This window comes from Ischnura elegans, chromosome 2 (assembly GCF_921293095.1).
Source record: "Ischnura elegans chromosome 2, ioIscEleg1.1, whole genome shotgun sequence".
Lineage (NCBI taxonomy): Eukaryota > Metazoa > Arthropoda > Insecta > Odonata > Coenagrionidae > Ischnura > Ischnura elegans.
Genome location: NC_060247.1, coordinates 136,595,932 through 136,623,132, shown reverse-complemented (window position 1 = coordinate 136,623,132; position 27,201 = coordinate 136,595,932). Strand labels below are relative to the sequence as shown.

The following is a 27,201-nucleotide window of genomic DNA, read 5'->3' as shown; positions in this document are numbered from 1 at the left end:
CATTTTCTCGAAAGGACTATCCCTCATATAATTGGATATAAAGTCAATGGTTGGATGGGCAACAATGCGAGTGGAGCATATGTTTCCACGAAAGGTTTATGACTTCCTTATTAAGGCCTGGTTACACGGTACATTAACACGTACAAGTTAATGTACGTTTGCGTGAATGATTTTGGTGGACCGGAATGGAACATGTACGAATGCATGAACCAAATTAGAACAGGTTCTATTTTCCGTTCATGCATTCGCACAAGTTGGGTGGTTACACGGTGCATTTTGGCTTTCATTCTCGCGTTCATACATTTAGACATTAACCCGTACGTGTTAATATGTATTGTGTAACCAGGCCTTTAAAGCCTTCATCAGAAGCAATGCTGAGGGTTGCTCTCGCAAGTCATTCAGTTTCAGTGGTCTTGGTAGATACCCAGGATCAAATCATTGAGGTGTACATACTCAGGGGCACCGACTTATGAAAAATATTGGGGGGGCCCATATCGGAGGTCTTGCCCCGGGAAGAGGTTAAATTGAAAGTGTGTCGCAGCACCAAAACACTACCATGATTCACACCACTTGACTGAGTTAACCTGCTTAACCTTATAATTATTTGTTTCAACACTCATTGTTGAATTTATTTTAAAAGTTAACTATCGTCAAGCGTGGGAAATAAAAATCACCAATATATTTTTGTGATTTCACAAAGCATAATATAACTTAATTATTTTCTTGAGTTATTGAGGGGGCTCCGCCCCCCAAACGAATCTTTGAGGGGGCTCGGGCCCCCTCAGCCCCCATGGAGTCGGCGCCACTGTACATACTAAATAGATGCTTTAAAAAAAATTAACAACCTTTTATGGCTTGACAAGGGAATTTATTTCTGAATTAATTTGCAAAGTTAGATGTGGGTGACACAAACACCGAAACAGATTCCTCACTGCTAAGCTGCCACCAACTGTTGAAAATAAGATGTGTATGTTTCCAAATGTATACTCTGTATTACACGATAACGGATACAGAAAAAACTTAAGGGGTCTCAAAAGATATCTTGAGCTACCTATACTTTTATCGTAATAAAAAATAATCAAGTCACATGCAAAGTTTAAGAAATTTTCATTTAAACTAATTGTGCATGTGCCAATGGTATTGCAAAAAGTACTCAATTTTTAATTGTTTGTGACTACTTCAGGGCATTGGTGTGGATTATTCCAGCACGTACCGCATGCCATTATAAATGCACCTGGACACTGCCACCATGGAATTTTTACTTTCGGCCACCATGCGTGTAGGTTGAATGTATGTATACACATGTATGGGAAACAAAGGAGGAATGGGACAGTTCCAATTTCCCTCTTTTAATTTAATTTTTTTAGCTCTTGCTTTTCTCACATGTATGACGAGCAGTAACTGCATTTCTTTCTAAAATGGCTCCTGGCTCACTTCTCTGAATATGAATAAAGAAGAGGATATTGGTTTTCACACCAATTTTGGAAACTTGCATGATATGCTTTAACTTTAAAGTTCTAATATTTTAATTATGTCTGTCTCTCACTGGAAGCACGGATGAAAGTGCGTGTTTAAGGTAACATTATTTTAGGAATGCCAGTTTTGTAAGACCTGCCAAATGAGGTCAATGCCTTTTTTGTTAGAAGCACAGGACTATTTCATTCAACTGCTATCACAAAAACATAGAGAATGATTAACATATTAGAGCAATCCCTAGCAACCTAACAACGAAACAAGGTTTCCATGTGAACCGTATCCTGCAACGTATGCAATCGTAGTATACACTAGTGGGGGAACTCTTGGGGAATGGGATGAGAAAACTCCAACATGAATGCTGAAGACATTGATGGCCTTGAATGTCTTTAAAATGGTCATAGCCATTGGTAATCTGTGGCTACGGACGTAGGCAATGGTAAATTCTCTCTAAGCTACCAAAAAATCTGTAAAAACAAGCTCGCTGTTCCAAAACGCTAATTCGCCGTGATCACAAGGAGTATGTTCAGGGCATGTGTTCATCCATTTCCTCCAACCCAAGAAAATTCTGGTCCTTTGTGAATAGTCGCCGAAAGTCTCCACGCATCCCCCTTCACGTGACCTTTAACAATCTCGAGGCTGTGGGTCCAGATAGACCAAACTTATTCAATCAATTCTTTACTGATTGCTTAGCTCCTTCATCTACTCTCTCTAATAAAATTGATAACATCCCCACGCCAATTCGTGACCATTGTCTATCTAACGTTATCACAGATCCCAAAGATGTATTTGAGTATCTCTCCAAAATCCCTCTCCATCGTGCCCCTGGTCCCGATGGTTTGAGCCCCAAGCTAATTAGACATTGCGCACAGTGGCGCCGACTCCATGGGGCCTGAGGGGGCCCAAGCCCCCTCAAAGATTCGTTTGGGGGGGCGGAGCCCCCTCAATGTTTCAACAAAATAATTAAGTTATCTTATGCTTTGTGAAATCACAAAAATATATTGGTAATTTTTATTTCCCATGCTTGACAATAGTTACCTTTTAAAATAAATTCAACAATGTGTAAAAACAAATAATTATTAGGTTAAGCAGGTTAACTGAATCAGGTGGTGTGAATCATGATAGTGTTTCGGTGCTGCGACACACTTTGAATTTAACCTCTTCCCGGGGCAAGACCTCGGATATGGGCCCTCCCAATATTTTTTATAAGTCGGCGCCCCTGATTGCGCATCCTCCCTCTCTCTTCCATTGAGCCTCCTACTGAACCGTTGCTTTTCCCTCGGCACCTTCCCCTCCCAATGGAAAATTGCCAACATCATTCCCATACATAAAAATGGCCCTAAAGAGCAAGTCTCAAACTACCGCCCAATATCGATACTTCCGATACTATCTTCAGTTTGTGAAAGGATTATTCTCAACAGGCTCTACTACTTCACTTCTCCTTTTTTATCAAATAATCAGCATGGTTTCCTTCCGGGACGCTCCTGCCTGACCAACTTAGCTCTTTTTCAGCATCATGCAGTCGTTTCCATCTCCAATAAAGCTCAACTTGACGCAATATTCTTAGATTTCTCGAAAGCTTTCGACTCTCTTGACCACTCTCTTCTCCTTCACAAACTCTCTCATCGCTTTAACCTGCATGGAAATTTTCTAAACCTAGTGGACTCTTTCCTCAACAATAGATGCCAGCGTGTAATACTTCCTGGCTGCTCATCCCAATGGTCACCCACAACATCCGGAGTACCTCAGGGAAGTGTACTCGGGCCATATTTATTTAATCTTTTCATTGACGATCTGGCCTCCCTTGTACATCCCTCTCAAGCCCATACCCTTTTTTACGCAGATGACTGCAAAATTTTTAAGCAAATTAACAATATCGCAGACTGCCATAACCTACAGGATGCATTGAACAAGGTTTCAGAGTGGTGCAACACCTGGAATCTCCGCCTAAACGCTAATAAATGCAACATAATTTCCATTTCGCTAAAAAAGTCCCCTTATGATTTCAGGTACAGTTTAAACTCCCTTCCCCTCAGACGAGTCTCCACCATCAAAGACTTAGGTGTCTTAATGGATCAAAAATTAAATTATTGTGAGCATATTACAAAAATTAAAAATAAAGCTATGTCTCTCCTTGGCCTCCTCTACCGCTTCTCAGAAATTGCAGACCCGATAGCATTACGCGCATATTTTTCAACTATTGTCATTCCCGTTATAATGTATTGCTCCCCCATTTGGACAATCTCAGCCCCATCCAATGTTTTGGCTCTTAAAAGTGTGACAAATTTTTTCACTAATATAGTTAAGTGCAGAGCCCCTCATCTTCGTAATATGTCCGCTGAATCTGTTTTGCACACTCTCTCTATATCTAATATTCCAAATTTAATCTTAAAATCTGATTTAAAACTAATACATAGCATTCTAAACTCTTCCATAGACTGTCCCGATCTTGTCTCCAATCTAAACTTTAAAGTTCCATGCAGACCCACTCGAACGCATTCGCTCCTCCATGTGCCCATTCCCAGATTGTCACTAACCAAACGTTCCATCCTCTCCCGCCTCTCTTCCCTCATAAATTCCCTTCCAGATCACATTGACCCGTTCTCCATTCCAAACCACTCCTTTACAAACTGCGCTCTTTCCTACCTTAATGTAAGCTCTTAAGGTCAAAGAGCTTCTTACTTCAATGCATTGTTATTTATTTAAATTAATTATGTTTGATTGTGTTTGTGCTTTTATGTTTGTTATACTGTGCCACTATAAAATGGCAAACTATGCTGTATGTGGACAATTTGATAAATAAATAAATACATGTCCAACGGCACAGAGCTGAACTCTAGGGGATGTAAGACAAATGATGGACTCAACAAGAATTTGCCTTCCCTCATCAGGCACAGGGGTTCGCAAGATGGCAGGGGAGGCAATTTATTTTTTCTACCATTGGACCCCAAAAGAGTGGAATAAACAGACACAAAAAAGTGTCATAGATGTACGCACACTGTAGCCTTTCTTCATCAGTTGTTTTGAGCTGGACAGCCCACTGTCAAGAAGAGGGGGGAGGTATTTTAATAAGTGGTCCCCTCACCTGAGAATAATGTTGAGCAACTATTTACCTCGTCTGGTCATGGAAAATTGGAAATCCTAGTAGGAACTATGTTTATATTGCCCATACTGTAGTTTACTTTGTTCACTGTATGGTTGTTGATGGAGTTTTTTTTTAATCACGTCTCTGATGTTATGTTTTTGGTGATTGTAATTTACCTGAGTTTAACGATTGGGAGATTTTAGTGAGTGGCTTTGATGCTGGTGGGTGTAATGTGACCTTATCACCTTTGATTAGGCCTATCATTGAATCCTTTATGCTTTTGCAATGTAATCAGCTTAGTACACGCCCTAAGCTAGTAGACTTCTTAATCTAGTCTTCTCTCAAATCAACTGTACAACTTTTACCAATGCTAATGTACCCCGATTAATGGGCACGAGCCAGTCAAAATATTATGCATGTTTTAAAATTCTGCATCTCTTTTAAGTTGGTTGCATACAAAATCAGCACGCTATCTTTACGATAAATCTAATCTCAATGATTCTGAAATGGTTTAAAAGTCAAGCACTACTGCAAGCTAACATTAATAAGCCATCATAACCATTACAATCATAACTAAGAATCCCATAAGGTTCTTTGTTGTGGTCATTATAAGGTTCTTCACCACAACCCACAACTTTAAAAATCGCGGTAGTTGGTGGCAATTCTGCCTTCAATTGTTTGAGGTATTTTTTTGGCGTTGTCAAGCATCAGCTGATTTGAAATGCGAACCTCCAAACTTAGTTAAATGGTGAAATAAGCAACAGTATATTTCGTGTGGAATGTTTATGGTCGAAGAAGTTTTTGTTTTTCTTCCATTTCCTGTTAACTCGCTAAATTTACTCTGGCTAATACGCAGATTTAGAACGGGATGATATGTAATTTTGTTTTAATTGCAGTTCATTAATTATGTAGTGCAAAGATAATATAATTCATGGAATCTAGATTTTATGAAGGCTGCGGCCGTGAAGGCCCAATCCGTTGTATATTTCTTTGTGAATTTCACCCTGTTGCTGGGCCTAAAATAACTTGTCAGGTAAGTTGTTTTACATGGTCAGATTTGAGTTTTTCATGATTTTTCAATTCTCTTATATAATTTCCTTTGCTAGGTTCCTGCAGATTATGTTTCCAAAGAAAATTTTGACGCCGTCAGCGTATACATAATTCCCAAAGCCCAATTACAGAGGAGTATCTTGACAGTGTAATTCCCTTTGAAAATATATCTTTGCAATAGTAGAAGTATTTGAATGCCTTAACATTTCTGCCCCTCGAATTCGCAGGACAGTCCTGGGGAAGAAGATAACAGGTTTTCCCATCAGCATTGACAATCCCAAATATGCTCGAAATGCATTTTATTTCAACCTATGTTTTGTGTTTGACTCGTGGGCCCGAACAGTTCATTTTGAGCCTGTGGTGAAGAAGCTCTCCGAATTTTTAGTAAGTTTTAATCATTTTTGTACCACGTTTTATATGCAGTTGGAAGAAGTTTCCTGTTTTTGAATTTTATGAAAATGTGTAAATTTGTGAAATTGCAATTAGACATTCGTTTTAACGTTAGACTTGTTGTTTGTTTTCCTCGTTGGTGAACATATATTAGTGTTGGAGAGTGATTACAGATAAGAAATTTAAGTCATTGATAAATTCATAGCATATATGTATGTATAAGCCCAGTCTCTCTCATTGAGAATGGTGGGTCATCCCACCAAAACGTTTGACAAATATCTTGTGAGTGTTCCTTATTATGTGTCTCTATTTATAATCATCTCGTTATTTAATTATTTGATATCTATAGAGCCTATTTTTGACAGTTCAAGCAGTTTTGACATATGCTAAACAGATTGCAGCGCCTGTTGACTGAAGTCTCCAAGGAAGGTAGTAAAACTGCAGTTGTCCCTCAAGGTTAGCCAGCGATATGATGTGTTATGCAGATGATGGACTGTACAGTAGTAGTAATATTTATCTACTTCATTGGGATAGAATATCCATGAGTTTCGTCAAGATTATGCAGTATAAAATACAAACAGATAATAAAATACAATACACACGAGCTATACAAACACACAGCTATTCTGTGGGATTGAGGCCATAGGTTAATGTACAACACCAGTTAAAAACTCATTGAGATTGTAGTAGCTCTTTTCGATTAAGATATGTTTCAGTTTGGCTTTGAATTGAATTGATGAGGAAATGGAATGGATGGTGATATGAATCTTATTGTACACAGTGGCAATGGAGTGGTATAGACCTTTTTAACAGAGACTGTAGGAGTATTGGAGGGTGTGTGTGTTGTTTCTGGAGCGTGTGTTGTGATCGTGTAGGTTGGCTTTAACAGGGAAAAGATGAGGATTGTTTCAAACGAACATTGCACAGGTAAGGATATAGATAGAAGATGCTGGACCTTACAAGAAATGGTGTGCCTGGGGTGCGGATGGGGACTCTGTGGATAGATTAACAGCTTTCTTCTGGGGAGAAAAGGTTCTCGATAAAAGAGAGGTATTTCCTCAAAACAAAATGCCGTAAAATAAATGAGAGTGTTCTTTGGCATAGTACAGAGCTTTGAGTGTGTTTGTGGACACTACCGGGGCAAGTTTCCTTATCATAAAAAGACCCACAGAAAGTTTTTTGTTCAGTTCAGAAACATGTGATGACCAGTCAAGTGTATCTGAGAGGTGAATGCCTAGGCATTTGATTGATGTCGAAAAGATAAACAGATGATCATAGGGCAAATCTTCAGCTTGGCGAGGGTTCTTAATATGGAAGTGGTGGTAACAAGTTTTGGCTTCATTTAATGCGATATTGTTCAGGTGACATTCCAACATCTCCTGATTTGTAGTTTTGGCATATTCTGTTAGTTTATAAGTATTGCTAGCAGTCAACAGATTAGTTGTATCATCTACATACATAACTGTGCGACTCCGGGTAAACTGCTGAGGAAGATCATTAATAAAAATAAGAAATAAAAGTGGGCCAAGATTTGACCCTTGTGGGACACCTGATTTTACTTTCAGTGACCTTGAGATGGTTTGCACTATCCCAGCTGTGGAGTACTGTGTATAACACTCTACTTGAGTTCTATTTTCAAGATAGGAAGTAATCCAGTGTAAGGACACCAGTAACACACAGACTTTCGAGGTTGCATTTTAAAATTTTATGATCAACACAATTAAAAGTATTTTTGAGATCATTAGAGACTCCTTGGACATGCTGTTTTAGGTTCAAGGCCTGTAGTAATAAGTTCAGATACTGGAAAATTGCAGTATTAGTTGATCTACTGACTTGGAATCCATGTTTGGAGTCAGTAATTAGGTTGAAAGAATCTAGGTAGCAACTTAATTGCCGATGAAATAACTTCTCAAAAACTATAGAAAATACTGTCAGATCAGCGATGGGCCTGTAGTTACATGTTTCTGAGGAGGGACCCTTTTTTGGGGTAGGTATAGCTTTGGCTTGCTTCAGTGCAGAGGGAAAGACTCCAGAAGAGAAGGATAGATTTCTAATACTAGCTAGGGGCAATGCTATCACTTGTGAGGAGGCATTAATAGGAATACCAACTGGACCTTTTGAAGAAGTGTTGCGAAGGGATTTAAACTTTTCCCTACTAAAGACAAAAATGTACGTCTGGACATTTCTTAACCTGAAAATGAAAGCTGCAAATTTTCGTCGGAGATTATCTCACGCAGATAAACGCATGCCGAAAATATACGTTTCGTAGCTCTCCCCCTTTTAAGATGGTCGCGGGTATGTGATGTCTTTGTTTTGGGACCCAACACAGTGGGGCTCAGGCTTTACACTCGAAATCCGGGATCAGGTACCCGGACCCCTCATCTCATATTACCCCTGTTGGCGGTAAGGGACTGCAGTCATACAATCGTGCATCCAGTCATTTTGCGAAATAAATATTTGTTCCTTTCTCTAAAAATATAAACTAAGAATTGAATTCTTTATTCACAGTGAACAGTGTTCATAATTTTTAATCGAAATTATACGATAAATATTAACTTATATCTCGATTTCAGTATAAACATCAACATGGAAATTGTTGCTGCATTTATTCACAGTGAACAGTGTTCATAATTTTTAAACAAAATTCTACGATAAATATTAACTTATATCTCGATTTCAGTATAAACATCAACATGGAAATTGTTGCTGCATTTAATGCATTAATATTGATGGTAGAGCTTCGTTCAAAATTTGATAATTCTCCAAATAAAATGAGGAATTCAATTCAAAGTCTGTAATTTATATGCAAGCAACAAATATCCTTACAGCTAATTCATATAAACGGAGCATGATTGACTGCAAACCAGTGCTGCTGGTAGGGTTATAGACCCCAAAAGGAGGGAGCCCAACTACCCTTTGAGTCCGAGATAATACGGAGTCCCCGTTAGGAAGGGTCGAAAAGGTTAAGGGTGCTGAGAGTGAGTGATTATCAGCGAGACCCTTCTTAACGAATGTCCTGTAAAAATGCTCCGTACGGAGGGGACGGAAGAGTCTCTTGGGGTTCAGTACAGCAGTCATGCTAAGGCGAGAACTCCACCATCTCAAAAGGGTTAATAATGTTCACTATTTCAGAGGGAACAGTAGGTGTTAAAAAGAAAGAATTGGGGGAGGTCCTGCGCTGAGAATGGATAGAGGACATATTTGTGGGAGATGGAGTATAGCAAAACTGTGAATTGAAGAAATCAGCAATTTTTTGAGTATTTTCCACAGTGTAACCTCTGAAGTTAATGCTGGAATTTGAGGTACCAACAGGAGATTTAGTTAACTGGTGAATAACTTTCCACGTATCCCTGACAATGTTACTCGAGTTCCCTAAGTATTTGTCGACTGCTGCCTTTTTCTCCAAGGCAACACAGTTCTTAAAATCCTTAATGGCATTATTATAATGACTAGGAAGGGATGTATAAGTGAATTTGCTTAGGTAGTGAAGACAACGGAGGTTCTCAGACATCATTCGAAGTTTTGGCGAGTCAAGTTTAAAACTTTCATGGAAATTTCTAGTCTTGACCCTTTCGAGGGGAAAGCAAGCTTCAAAATATGTCATGAAGGAGTTCATAAATGCTTTAAATTTTGTATCAACTTCTTTACTAAGATTAACGTCATTCCAAGCTTCAAGAGAGAGGCAGTGGCCGAACTCATTGATATCGTCAATAGAGAATTTACGCCTGGAAGCATACACTGGCATGGGTTTAACACATTCATAACAGAGTCATAAAATAAACTCACTTGAAGGCCGAAGTGGTTGGAAAACCCCATAGACCGACGTTTAAGACTTTTTCTTGGAGAGGTGATGCCAATTTTGAAGGCTGCATGTTTGCTTTTTCCTACGACTTTCTCGGAGGTCAGTTCCTCCTCAACAGGGTCCATATTCAGTGTACCTGTAGTACATATCTATCTGTGTGCATACATTATAGAGGATGTCTGTTTGTCTGTCCGCGATGCATTTCCATACGGCTGTATGCATTGCAATCAATGTTGGTATGAAGGTGTATCTCATGCTTTCAAAGCTGGTAGTGCTAACACATCCTTCACGTCGTTTTCTCACTACCATTTTTTATGTCACGTCTTTCAACTTCTGTGGTAGGACATCCTGCCGGGTACGTACACCTCTTTACTCGATCAAGGGGAAAACATAACTTAATGGATTCTACATTTTATTATTAATCCTCTCGGTGCAAACCATTTTGTGTTCTCACAACACTTTTGGTCTACGCGCGTATGGACACACATAACAATCAATGTTTTTAAGCAGTATACATATAAGCTGAAATATGTACATGGAAATTGTTTTTACAGTCTATCATTCGATATATTTAAAAAAATAATGAATTGTGACAAAACGATTAATTACTTTGTTATTGCTCATTCCTAGTTTTAAATTTTGATTCTTTTGACAAATGTGATCATGTTTTCAACAATATAATACTCCTGGAATGCATTAATGAATCGCAAACTGCAATGTTGAAATAGATATGCTGAAGAAACCATACATGATGAAAATTCTGTAAAAAAAGTTTTGACTCAATTTTGGAAGAACTTTTAGGGATTTAGGGAACTGTTAATAAGTTGCCATGAAGAACCTCGGAAGAGAATCAATTCCTTCTCTTCATCTCTCATCTTTAAAGATAGAAAGTTTGGTATGCATGGAGAAATTCATAGCTTGATATGTAACCACTTTACCGTATGAAGTTGCAAAGACAAGGGACATCTCAAAATTTATGTTTCTCCATCATTGCTATTCAAATTCAGTAGTTAGAATCATGCATTTTTAATGGAAGGAAGCGAGTGAAATTTGTCTAATTGAGTCTTGTTGAATTTTGTCTCTGACCTAAGAACATTTCTGTCACTTATCATTATAGCGGACATTTGTTCTCTTAACTTAAAGGAATCTTTCTTATTGACTGTGTGGTAATATTACTCTCTTTCTTCTATGAAAGGTGACGTTGGAAATGGAGAGTGGATTCCTTTCTAATGATAACTGCAAGGTTAATCTTCCAAATATTCTTCAAACTATCCTGCAAGAACTGAACAGAAGGAAAATGTGTACTGTTGTTGGTAAGGTCATCACTGATTCATTAATTATAATTATCATTTTATTTTTCTCAGGTTCTTACAAAATCGAATGTATATAAAAATATTTTCAAATTATAATTTCAAACGGTAACATAATGTTTGTCTGTCTGGTATGCATATCCAAATGGCTGCATGAATTGCGACCAAAGTCGGTACATAGGCACATCTCATTTTTTCAAAGCCTTTAGTGCTTTTTCTGGTTTTGTCCGACTCGTCCTTTGCATCGTTTACTTGTTATCATTTGTTGTGTCACGTCATGCAACTTCTGTGGTTGGACATTGTTAATTTTTCGAATAGAGGAAAGATTGGTATTTGGTTTGATGTACCTCTTATTGAACCCCTGAATGCTGAGTGAGAACTCATCCTCTCTGAACTTCAATGGGCCTCATCAATATCCTGCTGTTGTACGCAAATCTGTGTGGAAAACATTTGGAAACACTCCCTCATCTTAGAAATATGCTTCTCTTTGAGGAAATATGCTTTCCTCTGGGGAATGGGTGAACAAACACAGGGTGGACCATGGGCAACCTCTGCAGAGTGAAGGGTTTTACAGTGGTAAAAGGAATATCCTTCAAAGAATTTCACGCGTGAGAGCATTATGATTAGCTACCCTAACTGCAGGAAGTAAAGTGTAATTGTGGAGATGCCCACCAGGAGGCAGCTGAGGGCAAGCTTGTGCCGTGCCTGATGAAGTGGTAGAGGAAAGAGAGTTGTCATGATGGCTTGTACTGTAATAGAAGTTAAAAGAGTAAATATGTTAGTGAAGCTCCACCGTCAGACTTTTCTTCGATCCATAACTCATTCTAGATATCCCACGGCATGTCATGCTATAGACCAGGCCAAGTACATATGAACTTGAACGAGGGGAATGCCTCTTTCTTTGCTCACATTGGAATGACCTGGATCATCAGAGTAACTCTAATTTCAATTATACACCACTGAAAAAACTGCTATTGGTACTTGTGTATTATTACTGTCTGTCTAATGGGGTAAGTATCCCTTGGCGTTAAATTTGGTGATAATGATACTTAGGACAAAAAGTCATGGAGCACATAATTTTCCCATCTCACGTTGGAATGCATTTTATGGTACATATGTGTGTACCATTCATATCAACAAGTCCTAATTTATCTTAAATTTATAATTATAATTAAATCAATGGCAGTGTAACTTTGAAATATTATCGAACTAGAAATAATTTTATGACAATTTCATATAAAGTGTAGTATTTATTCGATGTTTCTGAAAAGAAACATTCATACATAGTTCATGAATGCATAATTGTGGCCTTCATAATAATGAGAGTATATTGTTTACTGATAATATCTCATAGATAACTTTGGCCTTTGAAATGATGATTTTTTTTATTTTTAATATGACATAGTGATTAAATGCACATGAGGAAGTGTGTCCATAATTCAGCTGAGGGAAGGAACTCCAAAATGACACACACCCCTCTCCTCTATTCCCATGGCCACCCAAATTCCATTCACAGCTTCCCACATCTCTCTCTTTCACTCGCTCATATGATAACCTTTTTTCACATTAAAAGTAGCTAACTTTTGTTAGTAACCATTGGATCAAAAGAATTGGGAGTTGTGTAGTCCACCAACATGTGTATTTTGCAGTGGGAAAGTTACCACCATTGCAGTTGTATTGTGTACTGGCTAGTCACTGTGTTCGTTTGTTTACTCAAGAGAATGTCAGACTGAGGTGCATGCCATACCTTTCTAGACTAAAATTATTGTTGTTTGTTGTAGCTATTATTTTCTAAACTTGATCTCATACTGTGCAGAACAAAGTTACTATAATTTTTGTAGGGCTTGTATGATCACTGAATAAGTTATGTTGTTGTTATTATTTATTTTATTTGACTTGTCTTCTATTTCTAAGTCCTGAAACTATAACTGATACTGATACATGACTACCCCGGCAACAGTTGGCAGCAGTACGACGCATCTCAAAGTGGTGAGGGTAAGCCGGGACCCCACACCCGTCGATGACCACCAAGTGCCATGCCTCACAGCCGTGCATAAGTCGTATTGCAGGGACCAGTGGGACTTGACCACCCAGCAGGTGGGTACTCTAATATCTTCTAAGTACTTCATCTGTGCTCACGAGTGAGGATTTTAGAAGCCAACCATCTCTTCCTGCTTGGTTTCTGTATTCCTTTATTCTTCCTATAAGCCTCGATACGCTTCGATCGCCGTTTTATTCGAATTAAAGAAGAAAATCAACTCTTCCCACTAGTTACGGTTACTTGGCAATAACTCTGACATTTTCATGCAACAATAAGGATGTTGTGAAGCAGTTTGTTTACCAAATTTCCAAGCTTGGTTCATGACGTTTCCAAAGATAAGTCGCAATTGACGTGCAGTCACTGCTAGAACCATTTAATAAACAAACAGCGGGAACTTAGTTGGGCACTAATATATATTTATTCATTTCTTCTGTTGGAGAGTGGTGAGCTGCCCCAGTGCCATCTGTTGGTTACTCTTGTGGGCCAAAGCAAAGGGATTTTTCTGCGTATAAACCCCCGCTGAAATCATGGTAAACCTCGGATTCATACAACCTCGGGTTTCACCACGGGTCGACCTCCTGTCTCAGCCCTTAAATAACATTGGCATCCAGATCCCGAATATCACTCTCACCATGTCTCCATGTTAGAAGATTTTTTAATTTGAGATGTTCGAAGGCTTCTACTTGTGATTTGAATCCAGGACCCCATTATCACCAGCCAAGCACTCTCTCTCCCCAAGGCCGCCATACTCCTAGCCAAGGGTTCCATTCATGGTTAGCTCTCTATGTTCTCTTAGGGCTGAATTTTCACTGTTCAAGAAAAAAATAATTTGTTTATTCTGTGAACATTTAGCACTTAAAAAGGAAATAATTTGTTTATTGTCGTCATTATTCAGTGAAAATGTCTACTTTGCCAGTACTTAGTATGTACTTCATTGGAGAGATGTAGGTGCATAGTGTTTAATAGCTTAGATTAAGTATATCTTAAAATCTAAGAGTAGGTTATTGAAAGGATACTGAATGCAAAGGGGGGCAATCTTTAGTCTAAAAGCATACTCAGTGGGAGATAGAAAGATAGACCCTTTGCAGGTTAGAAAATATGTATTCCACAAGAATTTCCCTGGTTTCATGTGAATCATTGTATTTTTACAGTTTTGAGATTATGTACTAGTACGTAATATTAGTTATGCTTTGAAATGTCATGAGAAACTTCAAAAGTAGCCAACATTAATTTTTTTAACATCTTATTTTATGTAGATTTTGATGGCTTTTTCCGTGTATGAGAAACTGTCACTGTTTACCATTTTCTACTCGATATCTTTGGAATACTTTTTTCAGCTAGAACAAGAGATAACATGTGTGTAGAATATTTGTGGGTTCCATGGATGCCTTCTTGAGAGATATGATATCCAATGCCCTTTGCATTACACATTGTATCTGTGAGAGGGTGCACACATTGAAATACATATTCCGCATAATTGTGCTAAGCTGGGTTGTTACTTTTATGTTAATTGCTCTCTTGCAACTTCTATATTTCAAAATCACGGAGCTATGTGAATTTAGATGAGCGCATTTTCATTACATTTGCTGTAGCAGTACCCCATGTTAACCTAATTATTGTTTATTTTCTGGATATTTCAGGTCATCCCCTTCATTGACGGTTTTAATCATGTTGCTAAAATTGCTGCAGAAGCAGATGTGGAAAACAATTTGGTCAAGTCATGCATACAGAATTTATTGTGAGTATATTTTCCTTCTTTCATTCACGTAAGTGCAGAAAGCTCTCTCCTTGCATGACCTCTCACAGTGCAATTTTGCTCATGCAGGGCAATAAAGTTTGTTCTGGATTTTACATGAGTAATAATTCTTCTTGGCAAAGCGCCATTTTGTTATCCAAAGCCCGGAACAACTTTGGAGCCCTGTCCCTCCAGTATTCATTGGATTCATTATTGCAAATATGATAGTTTATTCAAAAACCATATGTACAGGGTAATTGGGACAGAGAATGTGTAATCAGATGTGCAAGACATTACTACTAATAATATTTTATTTTCATTTTTTAAATTTTTATTCAAGATCAATGGGCTACTGCCCTTTTAAGTACATTGTGTACAAAAATAGTGAAATAAAAAGTGCATAGTATCATTCAAATTTAAACTTAATTAATAATTAACATCATTGCTAGAAACACCCCTTAATGCAAGGGTTTTGCCAGGGAGTATGTTATAAAATACTTCTGTTTCGTCTGCATTATATCACGCAGGGAATACTTCTTAAAATATTCCGCTAGGATTGGAATCCTCTCCTCCACAGCTTCGGGTTTACACCGCAGGCATCCGGGCATCACCAGCAATTATGAAGGGAGATAAAATTTTCGTGCTTCAAATAATTATAACCAGCCTTCTGAACACTTGAAGTTCTCGATTCTCAATCTATCACTGAAATACTCCGCTTTAGCCTTAGACCTAGCCCCTTTCTCGTAACAGTTCCCGTGGACTAAAGTTGGCAAAACCACCCGGACAAAGCTGAGCTTCTTGCTCTTGTATGTTCTGAATTTCTTGGGCACTTTTGCTGTGATGGTTTGCCCTCCCACACCATGGCAGACCTAACCTTCTCTTTGTTTTTTACATTGTGAAGAGAGAATAAGTAGATACATAAATTAATTACGCCACTCTTGTAATTCCCTATTATTTTCATTTTCTCGCCTGGAGATGCTCAGCGTTTATTTGGCCATCGTGTCTACCTTCAAATGCTCTCTATTTACGCAACTCACGGACATGCGGGTATGCTGTTGACTGCTTTCTGCTGCCCGAGAAACAAAAGAAGATCGAGCACTCGCAAATGTTAATGCCACAATATTTTCACCAAAACAAGCTACGACTAACTTATGGAACGACAGTTTACCACATAAATTTGAGACTGGGCACTCCATTTTAACTTCATTTCTAACAGATTGGCAGCAATTACAGAGATTAGGGACCCTTTCCAGCGATGGAAACCCTCACTATGGTGAGTGCCAACATCAAAAGGGCCTCGCAAAAACAAATTTTTTTTTACATGTTTAAAATAGCCTCAATTGATGGTGCCTCGGCTATCTCTCGTAATAGCAGGGGTCTCGCAATAGGCTGTACTTGCTTTAACGCAGTCCCACTCTATGTGACTTTTATTCGTCTTATATTCTCTTTCAGTCAGGTTTCTGCTTGCTGAGGTTATTTTCAAAGAAAAACTCCAGTAATTGAATGTAATTTGGAGTGAATGGTATAAATAGACATTTATTGGTTTCAGATTCATTAGAGGATGAGCGAGTCATTGTTGGCTTGTGTGCAGCACTTTTACTTATTTTATATAATTTTTTTGCTCTGTGAAAGTGAATTTTTCTGGAAATGAACTAATGCCTGTTCTTATGGTGTCATAAGGTTGTCCGAGATTTTATTCCAATATGTAGCTTACGCTTACAGAGTATACTTTCACGTATGGAAAAATTAAAGTGCACCCACATGCATATTTGAAACCAAATTGCAAATTGGGCACAGCACAAATTGCTGATCGGTTTTAATTTTACTTTATAGGTACTGTATCATGAAAGAAAAATTGAAGTACCAAGGTTTTATGGAAATTATAGCTCTAGAAAATGTTGTGTAGGCTAGCCAACAGACCTCATGACCCACTGTCATTCTCTTATTCCTAGCTCTCTTCCCCTTGTTCTTTCACAATTAAATATGATAATCTTTAAGCCTCTAGACACTGTGCCATTGGGGAACATAGTGTTAGGTGATTCTGTGGTTGAAACATCCCCAAATCACAGCTGGTGTCCTCATACATAGTGTGGCTGCCAAAGGCTGTGTGAAATTTTCCTTGTCGGACCATAGGGCTCCCTTAGCACTCCTCGCCCCCCTTCACTCTTAGCATGACATCATTTTTCAAAATCCAGTTTGAATGGTATATGAAACCTTTCAAAATGCTCAATGTTCTGTATATAAACGCTTCTGGTGTCCTTGAAAGGTCCCAATCCCAAAGCTGAGCCGTGAACACTTGCAGTAGTAGCTTCTGTCCTGTTTAGGCCAAAAGTTTCCTGTCATTCCCTCGTGTTGAAGGGGATGTGACGGAAGTGATATAAGTGAGTGTGGAGAGAAGGTTTTGATGATGTGCAGAAGGAAGAACAGGAAGAGTTATAGGAATCAATGCAAAAGGTGTTGACTGTTGAGAGAAAGTGTTGCATTTGAGTCATAAAAGCAACCAACCCCTGTTAACAATTAGGATGATGAGCACCATGAGCGTCCCTCAATTGACCATTAAATCTCTCGTGTAATTTTTTATGCTCTTAATGGGGTTCAAGTAAATTACTTTCACTGCATGGGTGCATAGGAGTAAGCTTGGAGTGTGAGTAGGAGCTCCCAACCCCCTGAGCCATAAGCTATATGGGATAATTAAGATCCAGGCAAAACAGAGTTGCATGGTATTGCCTGGCAAACCAATGAGACACCACCTAACATTCCAATGAAACCAATGGAAATTTCATGTTTGGTAAATTGCCTTGAGTGGAAGTAATGAGTCAGTACTCAAAGCATAGGCTGCAAGGGTGATTGTTACCTAGTGTGGAGCCTTAAAAGCCATCTTGAGAGATTTTAATTTATGAAGCCAACACGTGGACCAATTGTTTGCTTACGTCTATGCTTTGATCTGTTGGAATGCCTGAACCATGAGTTGCTCTCATGATAGGTGTCGTTTACCAACGTTTTTATTGATTGCAAATTTTAAATGAATCTTCAAAATGAAATTTCTTTAAACAGTTGAAAATGTCAGCATTTTTTCATTGTTTGACCTAACTTCACTGTCAAACACTGCTTCTCAGCTACTCTTCGGCCTCACCAATTGGTTTCATGTGATTTGCCACTGTTTATACTTTAATGAGTGATTCCTTCTGTGAATAAGGACTTCTTCATTTGTAAATTTCTCCTATTTAATCTTTTATAAAATATTGTTTTTTATGTGAAATATTTAAAAGACTTGGAAAAATAGAAAGAAATATTCTGTAGATTTTAGGCCAAAACCTACTAATTGATATTACAATTTTATTGATATTATTTTTGTGTGCTGATAATCTTATTTTCTGGAAACTAACAAGTAGGTTACAAGGGTAAGTAATTTTTGCCATTTTTCGGCAGTGCATGATTTATTTTTAATGTTTCCTTTCATCCTTACATTCAGGTACTATGGAGTTGTGAGGATGATTAGCATTTTCCGATATTCTGCTGAATATGCAACAACCCCTAAACTGAGAGAACTCTTGGAAAATATTGGCTTTCAAAAGGAATGCATGAAGTATGTGGCAAAATCAAGTGAGTCTACTATGAAATTCATCGTAGAGATGCAGACGTAAAAGTGAAATCTTTTGATGTAAAAATATTGTTAGATGCTGCTTGTGAGTTGACTGTGTTTAAGGATTAAAAAAAGATTGGACACAATTTTTGTAATTGTAAAAAATATATCACACATTGAATGTATTAATCCTGTGAGCAATTTATCATGCTCAGAAAGTATTTTTGAAGTGATAGAAAATGAATGTCAATTAATTTAATTTTTTACGACTGCAGAGATGGAATGATGGAAAAAATTTCACCGTGACCGAGAATCAAACCACAGACCTTTTGCTTTCCAGGCAGATGCTCAGGCCACCGAAGTTACTTTAATGGCTTTTGTGTTTTCGGCAGAGGGCTTATGCAACCAATTTCCTCATTTGTGTGCTCTTATTTTTTGTTTTCTAATTTTATATATTTTCACATTGGTTCAATTAATTCCCATTCCTTTCAGCTCATTCCCTTCCTTTCACTATGAACTTAATTTCTTTCTTGGGGAATTAAATTTTATTCTGCGAATGTACAGCAGTCAAAATTACAATCTATTTTAAGGATTGTGGTCACCTTGAAATATTTTAACCAATGTTATTTTTCAGGTTCTGTGCTGCCATCTTTACGTGATATTTTGGCTGTTTATGGAGGTTTTCGACGGGGTGTGACCGTGCGAGAGCTTTGTGTTCGGCTGCAGTCCCATTTGCACAATTTAGACATGAGGAAGTTGGTGCAGTTTGGAGTGCTCTCCGGAGTTTTGCGCAGAATTCATGAAGTAAGTGCAGTTGTACGTTTGCCATCTTCCAGTGTGTTGCAGGCACAGGTGGAGTTAAACTAAATATTTGGTACTTATATGAAAGAGTGCTTCAGAATCTTTCATTGTAAAAATATCAACAAAATGCACAAATTGGTTTCTACTGTCATTTGCAATCTTTAAATTTCATGTCACTCCTTTACTTTTATTATAAGGCCATAGTGTACATATACACTTTCAAGGGAAAATTTCAAGGACATCAGGTGCAATTGCATTCATATATGTATGTTGTTTATACATGCCATGTGATTGGTTCTAATAATTCACTAGGGAGATGCATCATCTGTTTCCAAGGTGGACACGTTATACATGTGGGATACCCTCACAATATACAACAACAACAACTTGAAGTAGTGGTGTAGTGGATAGCATGGCTATCTACCAACCTTAAGGTTATAAGGTCAATTCCTGTCATAGTCACTTTTGAACACTTTCAATGCTAACCATGTAAAACTCAAAATCGTCCGCCGGTGCGGCTGTCATTTTTTAATGCAAAACTCATGCATGGATGCCGAATGAGCTGGGAAAAATAATGAAAAAATTTTCTTGGCTCTAATTTGTTAGCTATGAATTTTTTTATTTATGACGTGATACCACGTCACCCGCACAGCGGGATAGACACGTGATGCGGGTTGCGTACGGTCGGCTTTTTCCCCGCTCCACCATTTTCTTTCAATTTTTTTCTGCACTATGTATCCAAAAAAATACAAGGAAAATCACTTTGTAATGTTCTACTGGTATCGCCATTGGTATTTTGCCACTGCCATTGGGAAATTTTCGGTTTAGATGGATGTAATGCAAGTTATAAGTACAATGAATCGCCGTGAACAGCTGTTTGATTGGGACGGTAATTCTGCGCAAGATATTTCTGCATATTCCTTGTACTAGTAATCCTAAGTATCAGGGTAGGATTCTATAATATTGAACAATTTCTACATTTTCTTCTCAAGCTACTATTCTCGTCACAAATTCCTTTACTCGTTTCTTGTTTTCAGCTCCAATTCCTTTCTTCCCATACGACCACCCGCAAGCATCAGATATTTAACAAAAATGGTTTTGACATACCATTATGTATTCCCTTCACTGCAGGTGCTTGAGATGGGTGGCACTCTGCTTTCAAGATTATTTTCCGACGGTGTATTAGGGTGTCTCTTGACGTGCACCACTCCAGCCGGCTGTTCTAAGGTTGGAGGTGGTACGGAGATGAAGCGAGGGGTGATAGTAAGATTTAGAAGGTCCGCTTGTAAGGACTAGGACGAGCTTTTTTGGGAGTGCTATCAGCACATCAATAAGATGGGGAAGGTATGAGGAAAGATTTTGCTGATACGTGTCCTTTTTGGGTCATTGGGGTATAGACTCCGTTGCCGAAATAAAAATGGTTGTGGAAACAGAAATAATCAACCCATAACTTCCTCATTACTATCTTCCGAACTCAAGCCAATAACATATTTTTGCAATATGATGTGACTGAGTTAAAAATCAATACATAAAAACTGAAACTAATAGTATTTCCAAGCAAACATCTCACAAGTAATCTTCATTTAGGCCACGTATCGCGGTTCTCACTACGAATATTCTGCGAAAATCTGAAAATGCTGTAAACTTTTACCGCAATAATATTTTTTCATTTGGTGCATAATAATATCAATTCGAGCAAACCATTCAATAATATGTATTGCTAGGAATAGATTTGCAGCATCTATGCCCCTTATTACATACCCGATTACCGAAAGGAACGATGGCGTTTTCTTTCTAATTACACGAGGGGAAGACTAATTCCATCATGCTTGGAAATCTCTAGTTATTTCTTATTTATGTAACAGCACTAGTCTATTGAAAAAAGGAATCACATGACATGAAAAAATATTATATTTACCCAAAACAAATTCAATACAATCTAAATGATGACCATTTTCAAATTATATAATATATATGTACAACAACGTACAGTCATGTATGCTTTACCAATGTAGGAAATACCTCTCTCTCAAATTTTATAACAATATATTTAACCTATAATACTATTTACAATTTATGATACTAAAATATATAATACTATTTATGCCTTCTTATGAAAGAAAGAAGAAAGCTCGGGGCAGAGTAGAGGATAATCCTTACAGCCAGTGTAGATACATATATGCGGTCTCTTTCCTATGCCCAAGAGTGCTTACACTGCAAGAGTGCAATACTTGCACCATCAATACTTCTTTCTGCCACCTTCCTCTTGGATGAGTTCATGGAAGTGAGATTGAGATATTGATGATAAAAGTGGCTTGGGATAAGGACTGTAGGATGGAAGAATAGAGGATCTAATTACAGAAAGACGGAATTTATAAAGGGAAATCTTTTTGGCGGGTTCGCGATAAATGAAAAGGTGTGCATAGCTTTCAGGAAGGAATTATTAGGGTATCAATGGAGGAGTGAAACAAATCTAAAAGGGAAGCATTTTTTAGAGGAAATGCTCAGGCTCTGAATCGTTTGGGCCGGTGTTCGGTGAAAAATGAAGGGCTTGAAGAATGCTAAAGAATCTATCACGACTCATATATTTCCAAAAGTAAAGCAGGTCAAACAAGATAGCAATGCTCCATTAGTCGGATATATTGTTTATAGGAATACATCCCTTGTGAAATAAAAGGTCTATGAAGGTAAAAAAAACTCTTCATAGGTCAATTGTTTCCAATCCCTAACCTTTCCTTTGGGAGATTATAAGAAAGTATGTCTGTCTACGAAAGAGGGTGTCTGGGAGAAGGAGACGCAAAAAACACTTGGATCGTTGGAAGAGGGTGGAGTGGTGAGAGCTGGGTTTTCTATGAAAGTGAACTTCGGGTCCACCATGAAGGATGTTCGGATGGAGGATGGAGAAGGACTGACGGTAATGTTAGATGGCTCAGGGAAAGAATAGGACAAAGGGGATGGGCTAGGGATTGACATAAAGGGATCTGGCGTAGAAGGAGGCAACTTAGTACCTGACTGTGAGGGTTCATCCTCCTCCCCATCCTCCTCGATAATTTCTAACTCGGAGTCTTCAGAGAATGCCGGATCCTGCTCTCTTCCAGGAGCTCCCGCTATTCCTCCTTCCTGTACATTTGCCTAGAGAAGGCAGAGAGCTCGGAAGGAAATGTTTTTGTCATTGTGGAGGTTTCCTCCCTCGACGTCGATGGCTGCTGGTCCTGATGTGAGGTCGAAGACTGCTGGTCATCTGCAAAAGCTGATTAATAGGGAATTTCACTTTCACGCTTTCAGGCGGCATCGACTACTAGGCAACATGCAAAATTTTCCATTTTACTCCTCGCTTCCGTACCATCTGCAAAAAATACATTTTATATTTTTGTAAAAATTACGATAAATAACAGGATCAAAATAAACACTCGGTGAAATAGGCCAAAGCTGAAATGCTACAAACAGCTTTACATATGTAAAACTATCTATAGGAACTAAATATTTACAATGGTGAGACTAAGAATTGAGAGCACCCATAAGCCGTTGATTTCACAGTTATCGAGAGAATAAAAGCAGTTTTATGAAGCAACTCCTTAGAATCACTTCTTCGCCAAGCAATGGGATAATTTGCAAACAGTTATTTGCGATTATTTTAAGAATGGTAATGGAATAAGGTGCATAATATACATATATCAACAATAAATGTTACAAATAACTTACACTTTTCCGTAAATAACTTTCTTCATTCTCGTATTATCGCTGCATGTCGATCCCCTCACTGCTCAGGAGTTGCACTGACAAACAAAGGAAGGGTGCAAAAGTTAGAGATATGTTACGTTGCATAAATAAAATGTAATGGCAATTTCAAATTTTTATTAAAGTTTAACTAATCACAGTACTTCCTGTATTAATTGAATAAAACTTATTAACATCAGACAATAAACGTTCAAAAAATACTAGACTCGCAAAAAGAAAAAAAGGAAGGATGGAAAAAGATATTTATATTCTCACTAAACATTACAAAAACGGAATATAAAATTAATAAACACACCTAATTAAGTTCCAGATAGTAAATATATATGATTTTTAAAATAAAACTCAAATAAAATTTGTCATACGCATTCATAGAAAGAAATAAAAATAATAGGATATAATACAGGGGGAAAATGAATGGAAATTGACTTACCTTAAGATAAAAGAAAAAAATTTCTTCCGATCCTCCCAGGAAAGGTTGCTTGAGGCGGTGTTCACAAATGTGCTGCTAGATCCCTGCTGGGCGAAAAAGGTTATAATAGAACTGAACCGAGCTCTTACAGAGGGCCGGAACCCTCGGGGTACGCATGACGTGATATCATGTCATCAGCACCAGGGGATAGCGCACCATGACGTGATATCTCGTCATGCCGCTCTCAAGGTGTTAAGAATTGTCGGTGGCACAATTAGTGAAAGCATTCGACTGCATACTTAGGGTTACGTGTTCGAATCAAGGCGATTATTTTTTAACGGCCATACCATGTTGAATACACTGGTTCTTGTCCAATCACCGAAGTTAAGCAATGTCTGGCCTGGATAGAACTTGGATGGGTGACCGCCTGGGAACACTGGATGCTGTTGGTATTACTTTTACATGCTGTAGGCACTCTTGGAAAATTGTCCAACGCAGTTTACATGCTACGTAAACTGATCTACTTGATACCAAAAGAGTACCTTACTCACGTATACTATGCTTTTTTCCATTGCCACTTTAATTATGGTATTGAACTTTGGGGCCACTCACCATCCACTAATATTGTGAAAGATCCACAGAGAAAAAATCATCCGCCTTGACCGGGATCCTGGTCAAGGCGGATGATTTTTTCTCTGTGGATCCTTCGCACGATTGTGCATTGTGGGTGACAGTCCCAGTATACTTTAAACCATCCACCAATAGTTTATTTAGAAAAAGGCAGTAAGGATAATCTCATTTTCTCACCCAAGGGATCACTGCTAGATAGCACTGGTATTATGACTCTCTACAGCTTGTTCATATATAAATGCCTTTGTAATGTCAGAGAAAATCTGTGCTCCTTGGAAAGAAGTTCAAACTTTCACAGTCATTACACAAGGAACAGTGATATCTTAGACATCCCTTATTGCAGGTTAAGCAAAAATAGCAATTCATTTGACATATTAAAGATTCATCTTTTTAACAGATTGCCCCCAGAGGATAAAGATGTGAGTGAGGCAAAGTTTAAAAAAGTTACACATAACTGGCTGTTAAAAAAAGCCTTTTACTCCGTAAATGAGTTTATTGAATGTGAAATTGTGTTGTCCTTTCTATATTCATAATCCTATAGATTTTGCCTTGTGTATTTTGAGTATTTGTTCAATTACTTGTATCATTTCAGCAATATGTAAAAAAAATAGAATCACTCATTACAAAATTACAATCATCTGGTATATGACAAAGACTAATGCAAATTCAAATTTGTTTAATATCCAAAGAACTATTATTGTTATTATTATTATTTATGGTTGAATGTCCACTATTATGCGTTGATCCTATGTCGCAAGATATTTTATTATGAGGAATACTGGATTTTTCAAATGTTGGCTAAGTGGTGGCCATACGCAATGCATTAAAATAGGAACAGCCTCTCTACATTCGACTTCTTTTGTTAGTTGTCACTCTTTTTTTGATATTTAGATAACCATCTTGTTTTGTGGACATCTCAATAATTGCAACAGAGAACGTGTAGTGTTTCATGGTAAACTCGGAAGTTTGAAAGGTGGGGGCGTGAGCTTTTGTGAAATATTGCCGTGTTTGAGAGGTGGTACTGTATTACAAAACAAATAAACGGCACACGATATGTGATATATTTGCTGCGACACACACAGGGAAAGAGAGGGAATTCTTCTCTCTCTGCCTTCTGTTCAAGTTAACTTGCACGATACCATAGCACCAATATTAATAATTATTGTGCCACATTACTATGATACTTTGCATTGTTTAATCAATGTGATTGTTATCTGTAGAAATATCTGTATTAAACAGAACCATCTATGTACTGACTGAACTTTAGCTACATAAGGTCTTTGTGCTTGTATTTCTCTGCATTCAGTTGACTTATTTTTTGGTTGATGACACAAACTCCACCATCTCGAAAGGGTTAATAATATTGGCAACTTCACGTTCTAAAAAGGCATATCTCTTGTACTTTAATCTGTTCATAACACATACAAATAATGAACATGAATGACAGTATTGACTGCTTGTTACTAATTGTAAGCCATATGGAAATTTTTTTCAAGTGTAGGAATATTGTGTTAGGGTGAGGTGAAAGTTTCTTTAAACAATTTTTAACCTATTCAGATTTGGGAATGTCATTGGGAAAAGTCATATTTTCCAACAATGGTCGTTTTCACAATTGGTATCTGTAGCATCTGCCATAGAAACTTGACTTATAACTGTAGGTCATTCCTGTAAATCAGGTAATTTGAAGTTTTCAAATGTGAGCTAGGGCATATGTTGTGCGATTAAGTTGATTTTTTTGTGCTTGTTTTCTAATGAGGCTACACTAAACCCTTCATGCACTGGAAACTTAAAAAAAAAGACTTTTAGGACCACCCAAATGATGTGGAAGTGGCAAAAGTGTGCTCTCCCTTCTCAAGTCTTAAGTAATGGATGCTTTCCTGTCGTAGTATCCTGTGGTGTTGCTGGAAGAGTGTGCGTCGTCCACTCCGGCAGTTGCGTCCCTGCCGGTGCCCCGCTCGCCCACCACGCCGCGCACCCATCTGCTGCGTCACATCCACGCCCACCTGCACGCCAATTTGCCAATGGGAGAAGGAAACCATGAGCGGAACGCCTATGGGTCCTCCCTATCAGACAGGGGCCACTGCAGTCCCTCTAGCTCCCGAAGCCGAATATCCCTCGGAGTGAGGGCATTGTCCTCCCAAGAACGCTCCATGGATGAAATCTGTGTCGCTGTAGGATGCAGTTTTGCTCGGCTTTCCTCAATTATGGAGGCTGATCCATCAGTCATTGTTTTAAGGAAGTGACTCTGTTGAAGGGTGTTTGCCGTTATAAAAAGGTGTGTGATCTTAGAAAACTGATTGATATCGATATGTATGCCGTGCTCTGATCGGACAGTGCGTTAAATGTTTGTTATCTTCAAGGAGAATTAATGTAACTTGAAGAATTTTTGGAGTTGCTATAATTCTGTGCACCTGTTCTTCATTCACATCTATTTCATTAAAATAGTTCATAATTATACTGCCTACTTTATCTATGATAATGATAGGAAACATTTTCTCCCATTACATTCCTCTGGGATGTGATTTTCCCTTAAAGAAATGTGTACAATTTCTCAAAAGGAAGGGAGTGAAGGGTATAATTGCTATATGTGATATTCATGGTGAAACAAAAAAACAGTACTATTCCACAAAATTTATTTAAGATCTATATGTGATGCTTGCAACAAAACAAATGCAATTATGATTATACTTTAAATTTCCAAGCATCCCTGGATCCCTGGGTCACTCTCTCACAATTGCACAAAATTATATCCATGGACTGCCAATAAAAAAAAAACAAGACTAACTCTATCAAAACTAGACTGGCATATTATTTTATGTACCCTTTTACTAATTTTAGTGACAAATTAGCAAAGAGAAAAACATATATTCCCCAAATTTAATGTCCACAGGCTATGATTCGTCATGCCCATAGACAGTCCCACATAGATTTTTGAAGAGGTGTTCATTGTACATAATAACAACCTTTACTAAATAATTTAATATAAAATCTATCATTAAACAATTTACAACAGTACAAAATTCCAGAATAGTCTTTTTGGGTTGCTTTTACTTCATAATATTTATTATAAAATGAAAACATTTGTCATACCCAAAAAAGCAATGTCCATGATGCACCTAGGAAAAAGGGAGAATTATTCATAGGAGATGGTGAC

At 37.9% G+C, this 27,201-nt stretch overlaps 1 protein-coding gene and 1 pseudogene across 1 annotated transcript; both read left to right on the top strand.

Annotated features, from left to right (window-relative positions):
- The first annotated feature begins 5,241 nt into the window (after positions 1 to 5,241).
- Positions 5,242 to 26,502, top strand: LOC124154676 (GATOR complex protein NPRL2). The gene is made up of 9 exons (XM_046528546.1): positions 5,242 to 5,591; positions 5,665 to 5,756; positions 5,836 to 5,992; positions 10,996 to 11,113; positions 13,071 to 13,207; positions 14,792 to 14,889; positions 18,359 to 18,489; positions 19,104 to 19,273; positions 25,934 to 26,502. Exons 1-9 carry the CDS (start codon positions 5,490 to 5,492, stop codon positions 26,288 to 26,290), a joined length of 1,362 nt encoding a protein of 453 aa, XP_046384502.1. The 5' UTR covers positions 5,242 to 5,489; the 3' UTR covers positions 26,291 to 26,502.
- Positions 23,751 to 23,869, top strand: LOC124154769 (annotated as a pseudogene).
- Positions 26,503 to 27,201: the final 699 nt, after the last annotated feature.

Bases quoted from the DNA above. Each gene is read 5' to 3' on its own strand.
- LOC124154676 (XM_046528546.1), top strand. From the start codon at position 5,490: ATGGAATCTAGATTTTATGAAGGCTGCGGCCGTGAAGGCCCAATCCGT. The intron at 5,757-5,835 runs GTAATTCCCTTT...TCGAATTCGCAG, and splicing joins CAGAGGAGTATCTTGACAGT to GACAGTCCTGGGGAAGAAGA. The intron at 19,274-25,933 runs GTAAGTGCAGTT...TTCCTGTCGTAG, and splicing joins TTTTGCGCAGAATTCATGAA to TATCCTGTGGTGTTGCTGGA.